Source organism: Haliaeetus albicilla, chromosome 18 (assembly GCF_947461875.1).
Source record: "Haliaeetus albicilla chromosome 18, bHalAlb1.1, whole genome shotgun sequence".
NCBI lineage: Eukaryota > Metazoa > Chordata > Aves > Accipitriformes > Accipitridae > Haliaeetus > Haliaeetus albicilla.
Window position 1 is genome coordinate 7,761,222 of NC_091500.1, and position 22,700 is coordinate 7,783,921.

Below are 22,700 nucleotides of genomic sequence, written 5' to 3' on the forward strand. Positions count from 1 at the left end.
AGGATACATACTAGAAAAACAAAAATAAATTATATTGAGACCCCTTTAAATCCTGCTTTTGAGTCTATGCTATAGCTCAAGAGAAGGAATAACTTCATTGTTTTGGTTACAGAAAACTGGCTGACTACAAATTTTTATTAGGACAAGGCATTTTTTCAGAATACATCATGTAAGAGTGTTTTCTTTGTAAATACTGCGTGGAGTAGTGGAATGGATGAATTCCAATAATGATTATTCTTCCACTTTTCTCAGCAGAAGCATTCAGTTAGAGCTGTGCGTTGCACTTTTTTTATGATATGCATAAATATTTACCAGGAATAGCTGGAAAAGATCTGCTAGGACCCTGAGTCTGTCCTCCTGCCAGGAGAGGGCTGTTCTCCACGCCATATGCTCTGACATGTTGTCAACTGTGTGTGTACATTATGCAGCAGTTGCTAAACAGTTGGTACTGTTTTCCTTTAAGAATGTGCCACTAGGTTCAGGACTGCACTGCATAACCTATAAAAAAAATAGAAAAAAAAATTCCCCCCCCCCCCCCCCCCCCCAAATGTAAATTCAGCTTGTTCAGCAGCAGCCTGAAGCCCAGCATTGTTTGCTATCGGAAGTGTGCGCTAAAGGGGACAGACATTCCCCCTGCTCAGCGGGAGCGTAGAGCTACATTTTGCCCTTGTTGCATTATTAATGGCACCATGTTTTTATGTTGCAGATGGCTAAGAGCTAGCAAGGCATATTCAAGACCATGATGGCTCAGTTTCCCACAGCCATGAATGGTGAGTAGCTCGGGTTGGTTTGTTTAGGTAGGGGTGGGAGCGTTTGTCTTTATTATTTCATTTATTTATTTATTTACTTATTTAAATGCTGGTTTTACTACCTGCAGCAGCATTATGGTTGGTTTGCTGCAGATTGCTTCCTGTAGCCTAACTTGTACTGCAAAACTGGGAGAAATTTAGTAGAAGCATTACTGCAGTATAATTTAGAGTACATATAGGCCTGGAGCATCTAGTAATCTCAGGTCATTTAAAGGATTGAGGAATGTGTGACTTGTAGTGTGAATACTGTCTGACTTCAAGTGGGGAATATGCTAAGTAATAGTTGGTTAAACTTGCATACCTTTTCTGTTACGTAATTCAGCACAAAATGTGTTTCATTATAATATATTATGCTATTTATTTTAAACCAAAACATTTGAATGTGTTAAGCAATTTGCTACATTGATGAAAATAATCAGTCTTTCTCAAAAAAAAGTTAAGAATTTTCCTCTGGATTCTGTGCCCCATCTACGATAGAAACTTTTTTATTTGTTTCTTGGTGATTTCCTTTCAAAGACATACAGGAGTTGAAACCTTAAAATCGTTTGTGCATGTATATGTGTGTTGGAGCTCTTTATTTCTAGAGCAAGCTTATTTTTGAAGACACAATTTGCAAATATCTGCTGAGAAATTTGATGTTTACATGTTGTTGTTTACAGAGCTGGCCAAAATGAAAAGGCAAGTATAGGAACAATGCTTTGCACTTCAGATATTCCAAATAGGGAGTATTTCTCCTGATAAAAATAGGGAAATAGATATCAGAAAAAGTATTTCTTATCTCGTTTATCTTTGAAGGTTACTGCAGGACTGGGAGGTCTTTTATTTAACTAATTTAGAAAATCATCACTTCTGAAATAAATTGGGTGAGTAAGGGGAAGTGTTTTTTTGCAGAACAACAACATTCAGATTTCAGATTAAACCTCTGTTTTACGCATCTGTTTCATGCATGCATAAAATATTTTGTGAAAAAATAATCAGTGTGATCAACACCTTTTTTTTTTTTTATACTGTCAGCTGCAGTTTGTTCCAGACTTTGTTTCACAGACTTAACAATAAAAGAGAAGTATATATTGTATATAATAGGGAAAAACCTAAATACCAGTTGGGTTTTTTTCCACTTTCTTGGACATAATGAAAAAGCATTTTTTTTTAATTGCCACATGCTTTTTGTTCCTCAGTTTAAAATAAACAAACAGAAGCTCTCTTCAGGGAGGATACAGAGTTATGTTCTCGACTGTCTCCGTGGTTGCTTTATGCATAAACTATTTGGTGTATTTTTGGTTTGGCTTTTTACTCCTAGGTTCTGTTGGAGGATTGCCAGTATATTGACAGCACTGAGCACGTACATAACTTGATCTCAGAAGTCTTAGTTGGGGAGAGCGATCTTTTCCTTGATCTGAAATCCCTTGGGCAGTACTATCCGCCACTCTCAAAAGGAACAGTGCCATGAGGTGCAGCCTTTCCCCTCGTAGAGTTTTACTGTGTTGAAAAAACATAGTAAGAGAATGCGAGTAAGAGAGATACTAGGCAATAGTTAAAGTATTGCTCCTCACAGAATATTTGAATGACTGTGTGTAGTTTTGCTGTCCTATTTCTTATCAGATGTGATTAAATTTCAAACAAGTCAGGTGGGAAAAAAGAGTAGTTTTCATGTGATTTCTGGATAAATACTGACCAACCTTTTCTGTTGAAATTGTTCTTCTCTAACCTGTGTTCTTCTTTCCTGCTACTTAACTACCGCTGTTGTTTGCATTCAAAGTAGATCACCTGCATTTACCACTCATTGCTCAGTGGAAACCTCTAATTATGTTGTTAGACCTTGGTAGTGACTTCAAGCATGAGATGAAGAATGAGATACATGTGAGGCAACTAAAACCATTAGGAATTGCTGCAGCCTAATTGCCACTGGCTGCCTGCCACACCTTCATATTAGCGGAGTGTTGACCCTTTCCTTTTGTATCTTACTAGGGGAAATGGTGTTTTTCTTCTGGGGAAAAAACCTCTTATTCTTATCAAGGTACAATATACTTAGCTTTTAGTTCATTAGTAGTGTAAGGCATGAAGTACTTTCTGTTTCAGCATTATTTTTGGCATTCAGTGTTACAGGAAAGTGAGTGGATAGCATGGAGTAGATGAGTGTACAAGTGTGTGATTATATGACACAGGGTGACAATGAATTTGGGAACTGCAGGGTTCAGATGACAAAGCACAATACACAGATAGTCTGAAACAAATACAAGTAGAAGATGCTACAACATGTTATTTACGAACCTAGGCAGAGAAAGGGAAGTCTGCGCAGGACCTCAAGAAGGAAGGGCAGACGAGTCGTGTGCTTGAGTTCAGTTGAGAGACTCAACTTCATTGAGGGCACCTTGAGCTGTTACTCAGCATATACCTCCACCAGAGCAGGTTCCCAAGATTGTCTATCCAGCTTCAGCATGTGGCTGATGGCCGAACTGCATGTTATACTGAGAACTGGCATATTCTTTAATTATGTGGACACATGTAAACTTCAGCTTGCTGAGCTGGTGTGTACTCTAGGGGCACATGATCTTGCTAGACTGCTTACCTTTCTTCACTAAAGTCATGAAAGGACACAGTGAACAGAAGGGAGTTCCCTTTGACTCTCCAATTCTGTCCAAGGTGACCTTTGTAGATGCCTTACTAACAGGTTGGAAATTCAAAGAGGAAAAGCAGGACTTAAAGAGTACATGTTGGTTTTTCTGGAACTCGGGGCAGACCTGCCAGTTTTTACAAATTTATCTCCTGTGCAAAACGTAAAGGTTGTGATGACATTTTATATGAACAGGCAAGGCTGAGTAACATGTTTCTTCTTATGTAGAAAGGCTGCTAATTACAAAATATACATACAGCACCAGATGGATAACAGACATTTATCTCTCTGGAGTCTGGTTCTATCAAAGAGCCACTCCAGGCATATCCATCTCCCCAGTCCGCAAACAAGATCAAGGATTCCCTACTAAAGATTTAGTTTTATCCTGTAACTGTCTGAATATTGATCGCTATCTCTGTGAAAATGATAAAACAAACTCAGTTTCTGGTAGTTTATTCTCTGTACAGTTCTCCATCTGGACAAAGCTTTCTTAGGAATTCATCCTAAGTCTTGCAAAAGCTTTTGGAAGCGGCATTTAGTTACACTAAATAACAAATACTTTCAATGATTGTATTTCTAAAGAAGGAGTTAATATACTAACCACAAACAACAGTTAAAAGGATAAAGGCTTTAATAGGTTAAAATGTACTTCCATTTAATTTGTCTCTGTGATTGCTGCCTTTATCACAGAGCAGGAAGAAGTGGCCTTCACTGCCGTGGCATGCCATCTTTAGAGCTGGAGAGCAGCTGCAAGATATTGCTGTTCTCCTAACTCCCCTTCTTCTGTAGGCTAGATTTTCTTCAGGGTTTAATATCCATGCTGATGCTGGATCTTGGTTTGGGGAGATTTAATCTTGATGGTCCAGCCGGAACAAGGAAAGCAGTATTTGCCGATCAGTATCCTTCACATTGTTTCCTTAAGTACCATTGGAATTTTTGGGCTGTGCTTTTTTTTTTGTTTATGTTTTTATTTGTCCTTCCTCTTCCCTCCTACCACCTGTTTCCTTTTGATATAATTTTTGTGGTCCGGCAGGAAGATACCTCTGATAAACTGAGGTGCAAAAAGTAATACTCGTAACTCATTTCACATGCTTCTCTACCTTCATAAGTCAAACTGGATGTTATGCTACTGTGAATAGAATTGAGTTTTGTGTCCCTGCACTTAGGTGTGTTGGAGACTAGGGTAGACATAAAAGGGTTGAGTGAGGTCCTGGTTCCACTAATGTCAAGGGTAAAACACTCACTGATGCTAAGTTCTGTTCCATCTTCTCTATTAAAAAAAGTCTGTCTCAAGATCTGTGGTCTGAATTTGTTTGAATTAGGAGGAACCCTGGTCACCACAGTTCAATTAAAAATTACTTGAATGCAACTGACTCTTAACCTTGTGTGCACTGTAGATATGGAAACTGTAGACTTGGAAATCAACAAGCGTAGATAAAGTTACTAAGCTGAATTAGACTTTGCAAAGAAAATATCAGAACTTGTTCTCCCATCTAAAAGAAGGAAAAGGAAAGAAATTCTAAGACAAGGACAAATACTTTTCTGTGTCCTTACTTATAAATTAATCCTTCCTCTCACTTTTCAGTGAGGACAGTGGTGTCAGCTGATATGGAGCAAAATTCTTATGCTCAAGTCAGAGGGGCGTATATCTTCCACTATCACACCCTGCAAAAAATTAGATTTCCAGTTGTGTGTGCTGTATTATATGTTTTCTTTAATCGTAACAAGTCAGAAAAAGCACTATAGGATTGCGAAATACAAAGTGTCTTATTCATATTTAATTATGAGGATAATATGATTCACACAGAACATGTAAGAGGAAATCTTGGAAGGAAGAAGTAATTGGACATGGAGGTAAATGTTAAAGGGAATAAATGGAACTAGGTTTTAACAAAGGAAGGTTGCACCTTATGCCTTCTGCAGTAACTGAATTTTGTAGACAAAGTCTAACAGATCCATGTTTGAACTTAGTTAGAGAAATAACTAAGAGGGAGAGAAAATGCAAACTTTAAATTAGGATGTTGTAATAATGATATTCTTCACTGATTTTTATCTTGAGACCAGTCTTAGTTTTTATTATTTATGTCAACATCATCAGTAAAAAGCAAATGTATGCTGGTTAAATTGGTTGATGACACAAACTTAGGAGTCATTTTCCAGCCAGAATTACACAGTATGAACTGCACATCATTGGTTAAGTTTCATCACATTTCTGTTGTGCTGTCTTCAAATAGCTTTTTAGTCATACTATTATGGGCTAGAAGAATTTTTGCTGTATGTTGGGAACTTAGCAGTTGGCTGTGACTAAGGAGGAGGACAACCGGATGTATTAGGTGATTATGTAATAATTACATGATTGAGGGAAAGGAAATGCATCCTAAAATGTGGCGGGTGAAATAAGCAGTACTGTGTGCTATTGCATAAGGCACTGGTGAGACATCTTGTGGGATATAGGGTAGAATTTGGGTTATCTGCTTAGGAGGGAAGATAACCCAGGAAGTGTAAGAGATGCAGAGTTAGGCTTCAGTGTTATCCTGGAGAAATTAATTACATGTTGAGAAGGACTAAAGAGATTGGCTTTGTTAACCTACCAAAATTAACGCTTACTTTTATTTCATTGTATTTACTTTACAGTAAATAAATTTGCTCTTTATTTTTTTGTATTAGGAAGATAAACATTAAGGAGGGAAAATAACTTTAAGTACAATGTTAGCACAAGGTTAGATAGAGATGAATCAGCTGTTGGTGCAGTTGGTCTGGGAATGGGAACAGTTCTGTCAGCAGTGACATTCTGGACTATGGTCAAGGAAAAAGTCTGATCACCTTATGGCAGAGCTCGCATTTTAGGAAGGAATTAATGTATTAAGAGTTTCTTGGAGTAGCAGCAGTCTGGACATGGTGACCTTGGAAGTCCCTTCCAATCCTGTGCTCCTAAAATGTAAAAAATGAACTAAATAAAATAATTAGATCATAACCTAGTGAAGATTAGTGTTAGATCTTCATCCATTAAATTACTTTAAGCCTATAGCTGCTTTGTCTTGCTAAGATTTTATTTTGTTAGTGTCATGTGTTAGCTTTTATAGGGTAACATTACACTGAGTGGGGAACCCAGCACAGTTTTTATCTGTAATAATAATACTGTAATGCAAGCTGCTTTATTTGTTTTGGATGTCAGTGAGACTTCCTGATGGTTTTTCTTCAAAGCATATAAAAACCTAAACAAAAAAAACACAAGAAGATCTACAAATACTTCCCCAAAATGGAGCCAGAGGACTGAAAGCTTAGGTGAAGGGATTCAGAAACATAAATCTATCCCATGGCTGAGCTTCAAAGTGCTTTGACTGTTAAAATTTTCATTTCCTTGAAGGTTTAGCTCAAAAGTCTGGGAAATGTACTACTCTGATAAACTACTTCATGTGGTTGTTGCAGTTTAGGGTTGATGGCCGTCATGTGAAGTGGTACTATCTTAACATCTACTAAATTCCATGTCATCTGTGATCATTGTGGCCACTTTGAACAGGCCATAGATGATATTAATTGGTATTGGCAGAATGAGTTCAGGTTTAGCCCACTAATTATAATGGCAAGAATAAACACAATTTTAGACATTGTGGTCTGTCAGATATATTTATATAATGCTGTGTTACTTTAATCAGGAATCTTGTATGTTCAGGCTTTTCAATATACTGCATCGGTTCTTCAGGACATCTGTTGTTTTTCCTACAATGGAATAGTAACCTTAAATCATAATTGAGATAGCTAGAAGGGGTGAAACCCTGGAAAGCTGAAAGAATATCAGTGTTCATGGGACTAGCATTCTTATCAGGTACTTTCAGAGAAGATATTTTAATAACTTAAAAACATCTGTGGTTTAGTTGGATGTGAAGTTCTCTGTGTGCGATTCTCAAGAACAGGTAAGATAAACTGAATATCAAGAGCTGTCTTAATGCTGTTTATTGAGGGAATTTGTTTAAAAGTTTCGGTTTTGTTTTTTTTTAATAATAGTTGGTATACTTTAAAGCATGTACCAACATTTTCCCCTGCATTTCTTCTCATAACCCTAGTTTTGTGTTTAACTGTGATCTCTGCAGTACAGTTTTTGTTTCTTTAGGAAACATATATTTCCTGAAAGTCATGATTTCACTGTTATCGAAGAACTCTGCACTTGCTATAGTGTGTGCTGATACTTGTATAACAGTATGGAAAAGAGTACGCTTATATTTTCTTAAGAACTACAGGTAAAATTTGCTGTGCAACAAATGATAGTGCTTTTGTAACACTGTATTTCACAAGAAATCTTCAAGCTTGGGGGGGCAGAAATACAGGTGCGAGTTAATGTATAAACTGTTTCTGATATAGATGATGTGGGTTGGAAGGCCAGCAGTATTGCTTGTCTTATTTCTCATGTTCTCTATATTCAGATTGGATTGAGAAATACATGGACAGTACTTTTTAACCTAACCTGAAAATAACTCAACATCTGCTAGGCTCACCTTTCTGGAAATTATCCACTCTGCTATTGCCAGGATCTGTTATGCTCGAGGCTATGGAAAGACCTAGAATTAGACACAGAGTAAGGATACCAAGGAAAAAGATGGCCAAAGAGAGAACGTGGCTCCTGTGTTAAGGGAGACTAAATGGATTAGAGCCGTTTAGTTTAGTTTAGAGATGAGACAGCTGAGTTGAGGATATGATAGAAATCTGTAAAGCCATATTAGTATAGAAAAGGCTAACAAGGGAAAGAACAGTCACTGTTTTTTTGTAACTGAAAAGGAAAGCAATACCTAGTGAAATTACTGAGTTTAAGGCAGGCAGAAGAAGATGGGTTTGTTGGTTGGTTGGTTTGTTTCACATAATGAACAAGCCAGTTTTGGGACTCACTGTTTCAAGATGCTTTGGAGCCAAAAGTTCCAAGTACATGGAATTAAAACTTGGGGAGGAAAGATCTATGCCATGGCTATTAAATGCTTTTTTGGCTCAAGAAGTCTGCCAAATTGCTGATTTCTGACAGTTGAGAAACTGTAATACCCAGGGAAGAAGTCTGTTCCTAATTCTATTCCCTAAGTGGCCCTGTGAGCCGCTGTGGAGGCAGAATTAGGGACTATGATATAAACTGATACCAAAGGTCTTATGAACATTAGACAATTTTTAATTTATTATATTTTAAATCAAACTCCCTAGTGCACTGGGAAAGTAGTATTGTATATATACTGGATATAGTTGGGAAGTTCTGCTAATTGGTAATTTACCATTATAAGGAGTACTGTTTAAGCAAACTCTCTTATTCTTGCTTTTGTTACCTTTGTGTTTTCTTCCAGCTCCTCCTACATGTTTTCCTTCTGTCAGGACTAGAAATTACAAAGAGGAGGGTAACAAGAATGATCAAAGATACAGAACAGCTTCCATATGAGGAATAATTACATTGACTAGGACATTTCAGCTTGGAAAAGAAATGGTAGGGATGGTCGGTATAGTAGATGCCACTTTCTCAAGGTCATTCGTCATTTTATAGCCAAGGAAATAGTAATTAATCTCTGATAACACAAGAATTAACCAGTATCGAATGAAAATACCACTGGCAGATACCAAACAGAGCACTTTGCACAGTGTCAGATAAACAGTGAAAGCTGTAGGAAGCTGTGGATGCCAAAAGGGTACTTGGATTCCTTAAGTGATTAGAGATGGGTGGATTTTCCTTCCATTGATGAGGTACCACCTCTGGTTCAGGAGCGCCACTACGAGCTGAGAAGACATCCTGGGGAAGTACCACTACGTGCTTGCCTCAGCCTGTCATTCTGTGCCAGGAGCTTAGCTAGGTGAATATTTGGTCTATGCTGGCAGGGTCGTTACTGTTTTGTTTCCTACATTATCTCCTAATTTAATTTTATTCCACAGATCATTTGTGAAATGCCTCTTTATTTTCCTTCTCTCCCACCCTTCCTGTGTAATTTTTTTTTTTGTAATTTGGTGGTTCTTGTCTTTTCCTCTTTCCTTTCAAGTCTGTTTCCCAATTTTCCATTGTAAAATATAGCCCATCAGCCTTCCTCCTGGTCCCAGACTTCCTCCTCAAGTCTGAGAACCCAGAGATGCCATTTTTACTCTAATGGCCAGATAATGGTGAGAACTACAAAAATTACTATGAAGGGTCTAATATTCCTTGAACAGAGTTCTGTTCTGATTTTATGTCAGGGTATGTTTTTGTAGGAGAATAATTTCATTTACTCCACCTAATTTCAAGGTTCATTTTGCATCCTTTTGCCTGGTATTTTTATTGCCTGCATTTCTGCCAGTGTGGAAAGATTTACTAGCTCCCACAGATGGAAACTCACCTGAATCTTACTAGTTTGCCGCACTCCACAGAGATTTGCTAGACAATAATTAAACAAATTATCCTTTTGTAAATTTTTAGTTAAGTTGTAGTGGTTTTACTGTGAATGCTGGTGAGCAACAGCAGTGTAAAAAGTATGTTTTCAGAATTAGAAAAGTTCAGTCTGAGCTCTGGTGGCCTTTTTCCTCAAACATGGTGACTAGAAACTTCCATTTTCCTCACTGAAGACTTCAATGCTATGCACGTTGACAGGGGTTTACTCAGAACAGCTTCTGACTTGTCCTAAACCAAAGGGTAAGCATATCTTCCATCTTCTGTGTCATGCTGGGAAGAAAGGCTGTGGAGTCTCAGCTGGAAGTATGCTTACCTTAACAACAAACGGAGGCAGGTCTTGCAGCTGGTAGGGGAGAATTTGGCAAAGTATGCTTACTTTATGCCTTGATAATATTGCTTACTTTGAACTTTTCATGCCTTCCACTGGAAAGATTCTTGTTGGTGTGACTTTTTTCTTCTCTCTTTTTTCTGTCTCTAAAATGAATCTGAAAGTATTAATTGCAGGACTAGGGAAGTCATCGTCCCCCTTTACTCGGCACTGGTGAGGCTGCACCTCGAGTCCTGTGTTCAGTTTTGGGCCCCTCACTACAAGAAAGACATTGAGGTGCTGGAGTGTGTCCAGAGAAGGGCAACGAAGCTGGTGAAGGGTCCAGAGCACAAGTCTTATGAGGAGCGGCTGATGGAACTAGGGTGGTTTAATATGGAGAAAAGGAGGCTGAGGGGAGACCTGATCGCTCTCTACAACTACCTGAAAGGAGGTTGTAGCCAGGTGGGGGTCGGTCCCTTCTCCCAAGTAACAAGTGACAGGACGAGAGGAGGTGGCCCCAAGGTGCGCCAGGGAGGTTTAGATTGGATATTAGGAAAACTTTCTTCACTGAAGGTGTTGTCAAGCACTGGAACAGGCTGTTCAGGGAAATGGTGGAGTCGCCATCCCTGGAGGTGTTTAAAAGACATGTAGATGTGGTGCTTAGGGCCATGGTTTAGTGGTGGCCTTGGCAGTGCTAGGTTAACGGTTGGACTTGATGATCTTAAAGGGCTTTTCCAAACTGAAAGATTCTCTGATTCTGGGCAAAGACATGGCTATGTCATTGGGTAGAAGAATGGGCTTGTTTCATGTGCTGCATCAGTGTTAGTAACTCAGTGACTACAGGTGATTTCAAAGGCATTGTTTTTCCAGAATTAGGCAGAAAATACTTTTATATTTATTGCTTCTATTGAATGTAGATATGGGGAAGGCTTAGGTTAAGCCAAGTCTGTGTGCCAACTTTTTCCTGTAAGAAAAGGAGAAGTTAAATTAGTTTTTAAGACTAAAGTATGAGTTTACCAACAGTGTAGGTTACAGTAATTGCACTTTTTGATGAGTAGAAAACTTGTTTCATTAAAACTTCAGAAAATACTATTGAATGAGTTGTCACAAATTCTACAGAAAACTAGTGTAAAAGGTAGCATGCTAACGTGCAGTTGAGAGTACTGTCATGTTTATACACTTTTCCTAATGTGTTTTTTACATTAGTGGAGCTCTAACAAAACTTTAAAAAGAGATTATTTTGTTTACACATCTTCAAGTAAAATTGCTGTAAATTGCTGTCTGTGTTTTCTTTTTTTAGTATTTTGCTTGCTTGATGTGTTTCTTTATGTTTCAGTGAAGCTTGGCAATAATTTAATTAAATGGGAACTGCTGGAAATGGATAGCCATAATAAGCTAAATGATTCTGTGATTTTTAGAAAGTATAGAAATACTATCCTGTTATTATAAACTGATAGTTTAAGTGCTTTGGAATCGTCAAGTTGTGCTGTAAAATTCAGAAAACAAGTGGATCTTTAATGTTAGCGTGGACTAGACTATTAGGTATTTCTAAATTGTTTTAGGGATTATACTCATTCTAAAAGCAAGGATTATGTTCCTACATTGAGATCATTGCATGGCACAGAAATTTTAATGTTCTTCCTTTACAGATAGATTTTGTGTATCCAAGTGGGGGATGCCAGTGACCATATTGTCAGGCAAAATACTGCATCATATGGAGTTCTGCTTCTGTTTTGTAGGAGCTGGTGGTTAGTTTAAACGAGCCCAGTAGTTGATTTTAGTGAACTGCTGAACCTGAGGATTCCCAATACACCAAAATACCTACAAATCCTGTACATAATGTAGACAATATGAACTGTACCCTAAAATACAATGTGTCTGCTGCTGCTTTGTCCATATTTCTGTAAGCATGCTCTTCAATTAAGCAAGCATTTTTTGGCCAAATCTGTGTAGCTCTGCACTTGTCTGACTCTATTTAACAGCCTGTCTGCAGGTAACACTTATTTTTGGGTAGCACATCAGAGACACTTGAAAATCTTTAAAAATTCTCTTGGCTTCAATGGGCACAATTCTTGTAATGTTAGTGAAAATACAAGATTGAAGGAGAAACATGTTTCCCCTTTTTTAACATGCTTTAGCTACAGGTGTTTCCTTTTAACTGTGTATAAAGAAGCTGCTGAAATTGTTGTTAAGCATAGACATATCCTTTTCCTCTGGCAGTTGCTGCAGTGTTGCTTAATATGCTGAGAGCCTCCATGAAGCATTTCTGGTAGGACAAGTAGCAGCGGGATTAATGTATGTGTTGTGAAAGGAGGTTGCATGTGGCTCCTGCTGTGGCCCAAGAACATGGGAACTGGGAATAGGAGGTGTGTTCCTCAAGGAAGAGCAAGGTGGTACTTTGGGATGGACCCAAAGCTGCAGTAACATATTTGCGCACCTAAATAAGAATAAATGCTTATCATTGGTCAGCATTTTCTCCTATGTTTTATATATAAAGAATCAACAACAAGGGAGGGAAGCAAATATTGAAAATAGCAATAACACTGATAAGGAATCTGGAAATCCAGACTAATGGTAAAATGTTCTGTATATTTTCAGACTCCTGGAGTGTTTACTCACCACTGAGGGAAAAATTAGAAGTGTGATTCAACATCTCAGTTGGGAGCATTAAATCTAATAAATAATTCTGTGGTGAACTTATCTACAAACACAGACAGAGAAAGACTGGGATTATTAGATTTATCCCAACATGTCTTATACCAAACAACTCACTCGAGGCTTCTAATGGGAGACAGTAATGTAATTGCTGGTTGCATTAAGGAACACCCCAAGTTGTGCAGCTTGAGGCATGCTGCTGCATGTCTGTATTGAAATTTCCCCGTCTTTAAACATGGGGATAAATATTTATTTAGAGTCATTATGAAGCTTAATACTAGTTTTTTTGATGGTTAAAAAGGTAGTGGTATAATCACTCATCTTCGTGACTTATGTGTACAAGGAATGCTCTTTCAATTTAGGTTCATTATCTCTGTGGAGTTAATTAGCTTTGTGGGTCGTTGGAGCATAGTTTTTATTAGAGAAAAACAAGCAACGCCTATCAGTGAAAAACAAATACAGTTCTTTGGAGAATGTGAGAAATGTCTTATGATTTTCCACAAGTAAGAAGTTGCCTTTATCCTCTTCACTAATAGCACTGCTCTTGGTACAACTACCTTTTGCCTACAAGTAGTACTAACCAGTGGCAGAGGTCTTTACAGAGCATTTTCAAGTCTATTTACTTTTCTTCTAGGATTGCACTTTCTTTTCTCCCCTCTTTTTCGATGGCAGCTTACTGTTTTAAGAAAAGAACAGTGTTTCCGTTTCTGATGTTGGCAGCCCTTCAAAGCAAGTCCTTTATTTTCTTCAGAAGATTATCTGTCTGATGCAGTGTTGTAAAGACATTTCTGGAGCTGTCCTACCAAATGCTGTGATCCTGCCATAAGCAGACCCTCATACTCTCTCATAGAAAGATATTTTTTATTTAGAATGAGTTTAAAGGAACAGAAAAAGTTGTTTAATCCCCAGCATAGTCACTTGTTTCCAACACTATAAAATTGTGAGTGCTACCACATTGAATTACATGTTAATACCTGTTACATGAAGGTGAAGTTGGTATGTACTTTGTCATCTTTAGAGAAGTCTTGGAGGTACATTAAAATGATGTTTAGCACCAGGTTGTTTGTGTGGGTCTTTGTCGTTCCGTACGGACTTTCTGTGTGGGTAGAATCCACATGCGACTTTGAACTCTTGAACATGTTGTAGAGCTGTGGAGTGGGCAAGTAAAGGAGCTTTCTCTGTTGGTTTTCTGATGTGGTATAAGGAATCCACTGAGATGCTTCTGGACCTTGAGTGCAGGTTTCCCATGTTGGATCTCAAGAACACTTGCTAGTCCTGATGTTTATCCAGAGTCTTCTCTGAAAGTACCAACCTTCTCTAGAAAAGAAAGATAGTTTGACATCTGTCTTCCAAAAGTGTTACTAATATAGAAATACGTTCTTTTATTTTTTTCATAAACAGAAAAAGCAAGTGAAGGCAATAGTTACTCTATTCTGGGGAAAATCTTTATGGGGAAAGTCTCCCAGGTTCAGGACTTCTTGAGTTTTGATTCCTAAAAATGCAGTGTAGTCAAATACAGTGTTAGCTTCATCCAGGTAGGTCTTGCTTCATGTATGAAGTTGTGAGATTGCAAAGTAACCTCTTTTGAAGAATAATTACTTTATGAGATATCTTCATGTCAGAATGACTGTACTTTTTTTCTTCCCCTCCAAAATCGTACCATCTACAGTTGGGAAAAAATTATTTCTCTTTAGAAAATTTCCAGGAAATTTAAGCTAAGTCAGAAAAGTAGTAATGTGCTATTCATTGGCTGCAGCAAAGCCTGTCATGAGAGCATGTAGTGGCAACTGTATTTTGATTTCTGATGCTGAAGTGATTTGTAAAAGTATTGTAGTTCACTGCTACTTGGTGCCAGCTGAGAATCTCTGGAGAGCCAAAGGTTCACCACTGCTCTATCAAGGAGATGCATGCCTCTTGCTCCATCCTGTGATCAGAGGTGTTTGTGAAGAGATGCCTGCAGTTTGGTTTTGTGATTTGCGTATGTCTTGCCATGAGTAAGGGCTGGGGCTGTGAGGAAGGAAGAAGAACAATGATGTCTCTGGGCAAAATTAATTGTTCCTTTTGGCTGCATCTGGCTTATGGGCAAGATGTTTCTCAGCCCTGGGATTGAAGGCGTTAGTGTGAAAAAAATTGAGCTAAGCTAGATAAGTTTAGATGATGTGTCTTGGATGGCAGATGTTTCTGTTTGACCCTTCCTGCAGCTTTGTCCTTCCAAGAAAAGGAGTAGTCTTCCCTTTGTCACAGTTCAGCGTGCCCAAAGCGTGGTTGTTTGTAAACCAGGCGGTGTAATATTTCTCAGCAGTGACGCTGAGTGGCCAGTTTTACCACTGGTGGTAGCTTTGGGAAGCAGCCACAGTATTTGTGAGGACTGTAGCATGTTTTTATGGTGATTGCACAGGAGAACTGAGTTTCAAACTAATTTTGTCTGTGGTAAGTCTTTATTGTGATGGTCTCGGTTGTACTATAAGTAATCATGGCAATTACTTTGACGAATGGTTTCATGACGTGCTTTGTGGAATTGCCAAGACCTTGTGATCCCCATTGTTCAAAGTGTTAATTTCAGATAGACCGATGTGGTATTTGTGCTTGGTATTTTGAGGAATCTTAATTTAAATGACACTTTCTGTACATAGATTTTCTTTTCTTATTTGTATCACCAAATGGTAACATCAAAAGAGACATGAGCACCTGGTTAAGCTAAAAATAAGCTCTCGGAATGCTTTAAACTCTCCTCTTGTGCTATGCTTTTTATTTTGTTTCTGTTGCGTATTGGGGTGGGAGTTGGAAAAAACAGTGAATCCTTTAAATAAGAAATGTTGGATGGGGCTTGAATGCCCACACTGGATCCCTATTATAAGTATTGAGGTCTTTAAAATTTTTTTTCCTTTTAAACAAATTATTTCATTGTCCAAAGGTTATTAACCTGTATTCATAAAACAATGACCTGTTATAGTTCAGGCTGAAAATGGCAGACACTCTCTCTTAAGTGATGTTAGGTTAAAATTTAGTTTTCTGGGACTTTGTTCAGTTATAGACAAGCACAAAAAATCTCACTATCAGACTGGAGAGCTGTGCTGACTTGAAGGTACATTGTTCTCTAGATCCTAATTCCTGCTAAAAAAAGCCCACATTACTTTCTTGGCTTGGCTTGTAAGGAATCACAGCTTTGGAAAGACTTTGGATACTACTTTGCTTCCCCTGCCCCTCCCCCCAACCATTTCTAGTTGGAATTTAATACACATTTTGATTCAGCTTTCTAAATTAAAAGACGCTGTGATATCTCCTTTTAAACTTCTTAAATTTTGAGGTATTACTGAATGTTGATAGGTGTTAAGAGAGATGTGGCTAAAATTGTCTGAACTGAATATGATTTCTTTGAATTTATATTTACAAAGTATGTATATTTTTATATATTCACTTCTAAGTACAACAGTCAAATTATGAGGGAGGAGGTCTGCTTTGGATTTTAAGACTTACTACATTATTTTCTTCCATGCCTATAAAAAACCCAGTGGAGAGCATATCTTTATGGAATTAGGCACCAGAAAAAAAGATTTTCAGTCTCTGTCCTCAGGGATAGGGAAAATCTGAAATTCTTACCTTTGAAAATAAATTATTAGCAGGTTGGTCTTTTCAGGATATATATTAATTCTCCTGGAACATTCACACTATGTACTTTGATAACATGTGTGTTCATAGTTATTACTTTGCTGTGACAGTAGCTGCTTGCACTGACTTGCTAGGACTATGCTAGAAGCACTTGTTGCTATAATAATGTGGGTTGTAGCCAAAGATATCTTTCTTAAATGAAATTTATACTTGCAAGAAACCTGTCATGGAGATGGTTGCTGAAAAAATGCTTTTGCATGTTTAGTCTGGGAACGAATAAACCATGCTAACAGCAATTGTGGTCCTTTGAGCAAAAGTGCGCAAAATATTTAGTGTGCAAAAAATAGTGAGATTCTTGGGGAGTGTGTATGAAGGCAAAAATGAGAATGAAGGGTGAATGCTGATCTTGAAACACTTGAATGAGATGTTAACCATCATACAGCTACAGGTGTGAATCTGGTGATTCGCTGAACTGCAAAATTTTAACACATTTGAGACAATGCCATGTAGAACTTTGAATTTCATAGTTGAAGAGGAAACATAATTTGCCAGATTGTATTCAAAGACATGTTTTGCTGAAATGTACTAGAAGAGTTTCAAGATTGATTGCCATTTTCTTGCTTACTTTGTGATGTATAAATAGGAAATTGTGCATTTCACGTTTAAACAGAAGTTCCCTTACAATGTAAATTGGATTCTTTAGAGAAACTATGGTGATGGCTGTAACTCCGGTCAAGGAATTGTTACTGTATTTTTAGCACTTTGCAGCCACTGACATGTGAATATATTGTGGTGGTCTTAATCTTCCTGTCATTGATTATAAAAAGCTGAGGAGTGTTGTAGCTACCTGCTTCAAAAGATGATCAAAACACAGTATTTTATATAAGGAAAATGTGATGTTGCTAATATTTTATTTTCCATAAATGAAGTTGCTGCTGACAGCTTTAGGAGGACTTCTTTATTTTGTCCAGATAATTTCTATAATCATTAACCACGTTATGCGCTTCCCATTCATATCTTAAAATTAACATTTTAAAAAGATTCAAGTGCTCCTCTTAATTTTTGCCATTGGATGTAAGTTGTCCTCATTTGTGTATTACAGCAATACTCACACTGCCTATCAGTTACTAGATTTAGATCTGATTTAGATCTATTTAGATTTATTATCAGTATATAATCTAGATTTATTTAGATTCATTTAATCAGAAGAAAGAAGGAGAGGGTTCTTGAAGTGCAGTTTTGCGTGCAGCCTGCAAGAAGACCCTTTCATTGAGGCCATTCTAAAAAAAAAAATCGGTATATCCTTAAGAGAGGGAAGCAAAACTCCAAATTCAGGTGCATAGAGGTTGTATCCCAATGCCCTCCCACTCTTTCTGTCATACATATCCCCAGTGAGTTTCTGTTTTGTTTCGGTTTAGTTTTTTAACTATTTGTATTTCCCTATTAAGCAGCATGGGTGAAGAATTAAATTTGTACACATGTGAGCAGAATGACAGTCTTAACAGGAGCTTCTTAAGAGGAGACGTTAAGTCTTTTTTGGAAAATGTGTTTGCATATATGTCTAAACACAGATGAGAGATGATTAACATCACTAATGTGTCTATATTGGCATGTACATCAGCTTGCAGTCCCTTTGTTATTATTCTCTGAAAAACTGAAAAAAACCTGTTGAATTTTTGTAGATTCAAAGCGTTTAAAGTCAGTTTATGTAGGAAAAGAGGAAGCATTTTATAGTAACTTTCTTTAAAAGTGCTGTGGTTTTTAAAGCAACTTGTTAATATCTTATTTGAAGGATTATTATTCCCTTGACTGTCTTCTAGTGAGCAATACAAATACTTGAAGAACAGATTTAACAGTTCTTTGGAAGTAGTAATGCTCAATAGAATGTATTTTTAAAGGTCAGGTTTTGTTAAGTAATAACCTTTTCATGCTGTTTTGGGGGTTTCCATTCAGAATTTTGGCTAATTCTTGCATTCATTGATTTGAAAAATTAGATATTTGTCGAGAACTTCCCAACTAAAACTTCCTCCTACTTAAAAAAAAAAAACCACAAACCCAATTATTTCTGGCAAACTGCTTTTCCTGCAAAGGATGCACACCCTGACCTTTAGACAGCAGGTAGGAGTTTTTCTGAAAGTCACTGTTGTTTCTACCTGGTATATCAGCACAGCTCTGTAAATATGATTATTCCCTGCAATTTCTCTTTGTTACTTTGAGGCTGTAATATTTTATACTTTTTTTTTTTAAATCATTGAAAAATGGTAAATTGAAATTGTATGCTGTTTAAAAAAAAACCAAAACAACCTGGAATGTTACTATTTTGTCAGACAAAACCAACATATTTTTGTTAGCAGACCCAATTATTTTTTTTAGAGTATTGGCAAGGTGAAGCATGAGTCTTTCTCGCAGCGGTACGGTGTTAGCCCTCTGTACGAGAACCTTTAAGCGACATTGAACGCCATTTGTTTATCGGTGAACCAGAGGAGTATTTGGTTCACGCAGGGTACGGTGAGCAGCGTGCATCCTGCCTGGGCTGCACACAATCGGCAGCAACAGGAAACTGCTTTTCACCAGCTTTGGAGGACGACAGACCTTGTTTGAAAGCGAGTGTAAAGCAATCTAGTTGAGGAATTGTCTCAGCTAGCGCTTGCACATCTGGGAAGCAGGTTTGTGTTTCGTAATGTCCTTGCCAAACTGGTAGGAGCTGGGTGTGTCTAGATCTGACTTTGTCTCTTGAGAAGCCAAGCTTTTATTTTGCAAGTGACGTGCTTTATTCAGTGTTTTGGTTTTTTGTTTTTTTTTTTTTAGGAGGCCCAAACATATGGGCCATCACCTCTGAAGAGCGGGCCAAGCATGACAAGCAGTTTGATAGCCTTAAACCCACAGGAGGCTACATTACAGGTCGGTCTGAGATTCTGCATTACATGTTAACTTCTGTGTGTGCATAAGTGTCTTTGTAAAACAGTTTGAAAACTGCATCCTATTTCTTGCCCTTTGTTGTGTGACTAATAACCATACTCTTTGGGCAAACAGCCATGTGTTATTATTAAACTTCTACAAGCTTTGGGCTAAAGTCTGGCACAGGAACGCTCTTTTATTAACCCTGTCACTTCTGCAGCTAGTGGTTATGTGCTGTCATTCTGTCTAGTTTCAAAAACCAAAGAGTATCAGGCGAAATCTGTGCTTAGTTGGGAGGCTGCCAAGGAGCACTTAACAGTAGCTATTGTGGCAAGTGACGCCAGAGACACCAGAAGTGGCTCTCCTCTGTCTGAACAGTGTTAGAGAATACTGTGCTGTTAGATATCTTTGTTTCGGGGAGGAGGCAGGGAAAGAGATGCTGACAGCTTGTCCTTGTTAATGACCGCTTGAAATTCATTACCCCTTGGGCCTTCAGCAAGTTCTGGATGGGCTAATGGCATTTTGCAATGGCCTGCTGTCAGTTCCAGTTGCATTCAGCTGCTTCTCCTCTGAAACAATTGGGTCATGTTGCTGCGCACCTCAGAATATGCAGTTTTTAAATTTAAGAATCTGCTCGTGACATCAAGAAAAGGCTCGATTTCACTGGCAAAGATGACTTAAGAATGCCCCATTCTTTGTGTGCAGGTGGGCACTAAAGACCAGCCCCAATCTCTCCTACCCTCCTAACTACCTATCTGGTGACTCCACTGCCCCTGCTTTTCCTCATTTTGGTCGAAAAAAGACTGAGGAAAGAGCGGGGAAGTTGTCTGTTTGGAACATGCACATCTTCTGGCTAAGTGATAGGTAACTCGTGCTTTGGCCAAACAGCTCTGGGAGGCTGGTGTTTACTTTACCACCAGCTGAAAAGTATGCAGTCCCAGGGACTTGACTACCTTTAGGCCACATCTGGGCTCTTACCTGCACATACGTCTGTAGACTTCATTATTTATTTGGCAAGTGCTTGAAATGAAAGGCTGCGTATGAATACAAAGGAAGAAAGCTGAAAGAATAACTTGAAGTCTTAGCTTTAAGCATCTGTAATTCACTCATAGGTAAGCATAAACAGCACTACCTGTGTTTTATTACAAGTTTGTTTAACAGCATGGTCAGTACCAATTGATGTGGAACTTGATATGGGATTGCACAACAGTTCCCATTCCCTTCCCAAAATACTGAAATAGCAGATGTTCTGTGACGGAACGGGATATTAGTTAGGACATGAAATCTTTCCAGTTTTTCTAGAGAGGCAGTACTGGCTAAAGTTAGATTGAATGAAGGAGAAGGAAAGAAATAGCATGCACATCCTTTCCAGTAAAAGTAATTGGGTCAGGACTAAATTTTCAGTCATTTTTACTTCTTTAAATCTTGTATCTATTAAACTGTTGGCAGCTGTTATTTGTGACCTGTTAAAGCTTTTTATAGCTATTTGAAATAACTTCTCAGAGCAGGGATTCAGGATTACAGAATACATGGGTATCTGATGATTGCAGTCACCAGGGAAGGAGTTAGGTGGTACAAAACTGGAAAGCTTGGCATCTAGCGTGCTGGTTCCTTTTGAAAATCTGGTCCCATAAGAGAGTGCTGAGGTCTTCTGAAAAACTATCCTCTAGTGTAAAAGTCTGTCTGTCTTTCTTGTTTATCATAGGTGATCAAGCACGTACCTTTTTTTTGCAATCAGGTCTACCAGCTTCAATCCTTGCTGAAATATGGTAAGGTATTATTTACTTTTTTTTTCTTTTTTTAAGATAGGAGATACATAGCATTCAACTACTACCTTTAGTATGTTGTCTTGTCTCAAACAGGCTTTCAGCAGTCAAAGTAGGAGTGTTGTCTGAATCATTGTTTTAATTTTCTTAAATTTAGAGGAAGGATTGAGCCCATATGTGTACCAACACTTAATTAAAAAGCAGTATCTTTTAAAATCTTTCTTATGATGTTAATTCAAATTGGATGATATTGAACACAGCCTTTTTAAACTATAGTAAGTGCTTGAAACAAAAACTGATGATAAATTGCAAGGCTTTCATAGAGGGAAGTGCCTGTTGGATTGCCACAAAGGTAATTGTTAAGCCTTGTCTTTATATTTTAAATAATAATATGGAAAAAGAGGTAAAAAAATAACACTTTAAATAATAATATGGGAAAAGAGGTAGATAATGGGTTAATGAATTGCTGGAGATACCAAATTGAATGATGTTTGAAATACTAGTAACCACTAAAAAATGGCAATAAGACTAAGTGTGGGAAAAATTATATGCTACTAAACTGGGAGTGGAAAATACACTGAAAGTAGAAGATGGGAAAAAAAATCTAAAGCCACAGAAAATGTTATAACAGTTGTAATACACTGTAAGATACCAACCAATGCTGTAATACAGGAACTGGAAGAAGTGCTGTTCTTTGCAGCATATATGTGATGATTGCGACACTTGAAACAGACATTTTTTTCTTTGTAACTCCTCAGTCTTCACTAGAATACTGTGTTCATTTTGGGGTACTTGGTTGTTATGAAGATGTACATGTGCTAAAAGACATGGAGTGGAGGCTCATAATAATTAAGAACTCACTTGTGAAAGAATATTAAAGAAACTAACTAAATGCAAAGTTAATTTCTTCTTCAGACACTTAAAGTGCCTAGAAAAGAGCTGTAAAGAAATTTTTTTAGGGCCTTGGAGTTTTATACTGAATAGTAACAGAATGAAATTGAAAATGTAGCTTAATATTAAGTCTGATTTTTTTTTTTTTTCTCCTAATTATATTTACATTCCTGTGCCTGGTCCTCGCATGTTTAAATACCAGTAAGATTTCATATTTTCTGTCTGACCAGAAATTTTGTCTGTTTATGTATGCACTGTTGCATATATTTCCTGTTGTGTTTTGAGTTCCTTTGACACTTTTCCAAATAAAGATAGTGTGGCTGTCAGGCTTAAAAAAACCCATAACACTCTTTGTGAATTAATGGAGTTTTCATAGTGGTATATAGTGCCTTTAGCAGGTTTCTGCATCCTTCCGTTTTCAGATTCTTGCATTAATTCCTTACATTACCAGACATTAATTTAAAATAATTAGTCTGGCTAGTAGCGTAGAAAAAAGCATAGCAGAGGCATGCAGCAGAGGCAACAGGTGTATCCACTGAGCAGGAGACTACTGCTTTTCCTAGTGTCTTCCTACTTTCTCAGGTGTTAAGTATTTAATATATAGCAACTTTAAAACTGAACTCTGCAGAAGACTACCAAGGGGGTAGTCAAACTTCTCCAACTTCTGAGGGTTTGAATGTTGTCAAAAGTAGAAAATCTATAAATGGTTGCGATAAGTTTCTTGTTTTCTTGTACAAAACCAGTAAATAAATCTGATAGAAAAGCTTCT

At 37.7% G+C, this 22,700-nt stretch overlaps 1 protein-coding gene across 5 annotated transcripts in view; it reads left to right on the forward strand.

Annotated features, from left to right (window-relative positions):
• ITSN2 (intersectin 2) overlaps positions 1 to 22,700 on the forward strand; it is an 86,570-nt gene that overhangs the window by 13,977 nt on the left and 49,893 nt on the right. For all 5 annotated transcript variants that reach the window (XM_069805670.1, XM_069805674.1, XM_069805675.1 and 2 more), the window contains exons 2-4: positions 707 to 770; positions 19,185 to 19,277; positions 20,980 to 21,043. In XM_069805670.1, coding sequence (XP_069661771.1) covers positions 740 to 770; positions 19,185 to 19,277; positions 20,980 to 21,043 — 188 coding nt within the window. In that variant the 5' untranslated portion in view covers positions 707 to 739. The remainder of the gene's footprint in view (positions 1 to 706; positions 771 to 19,184; positions 19,278 to 20,979; positions 21,044 to 22,700) is intronic.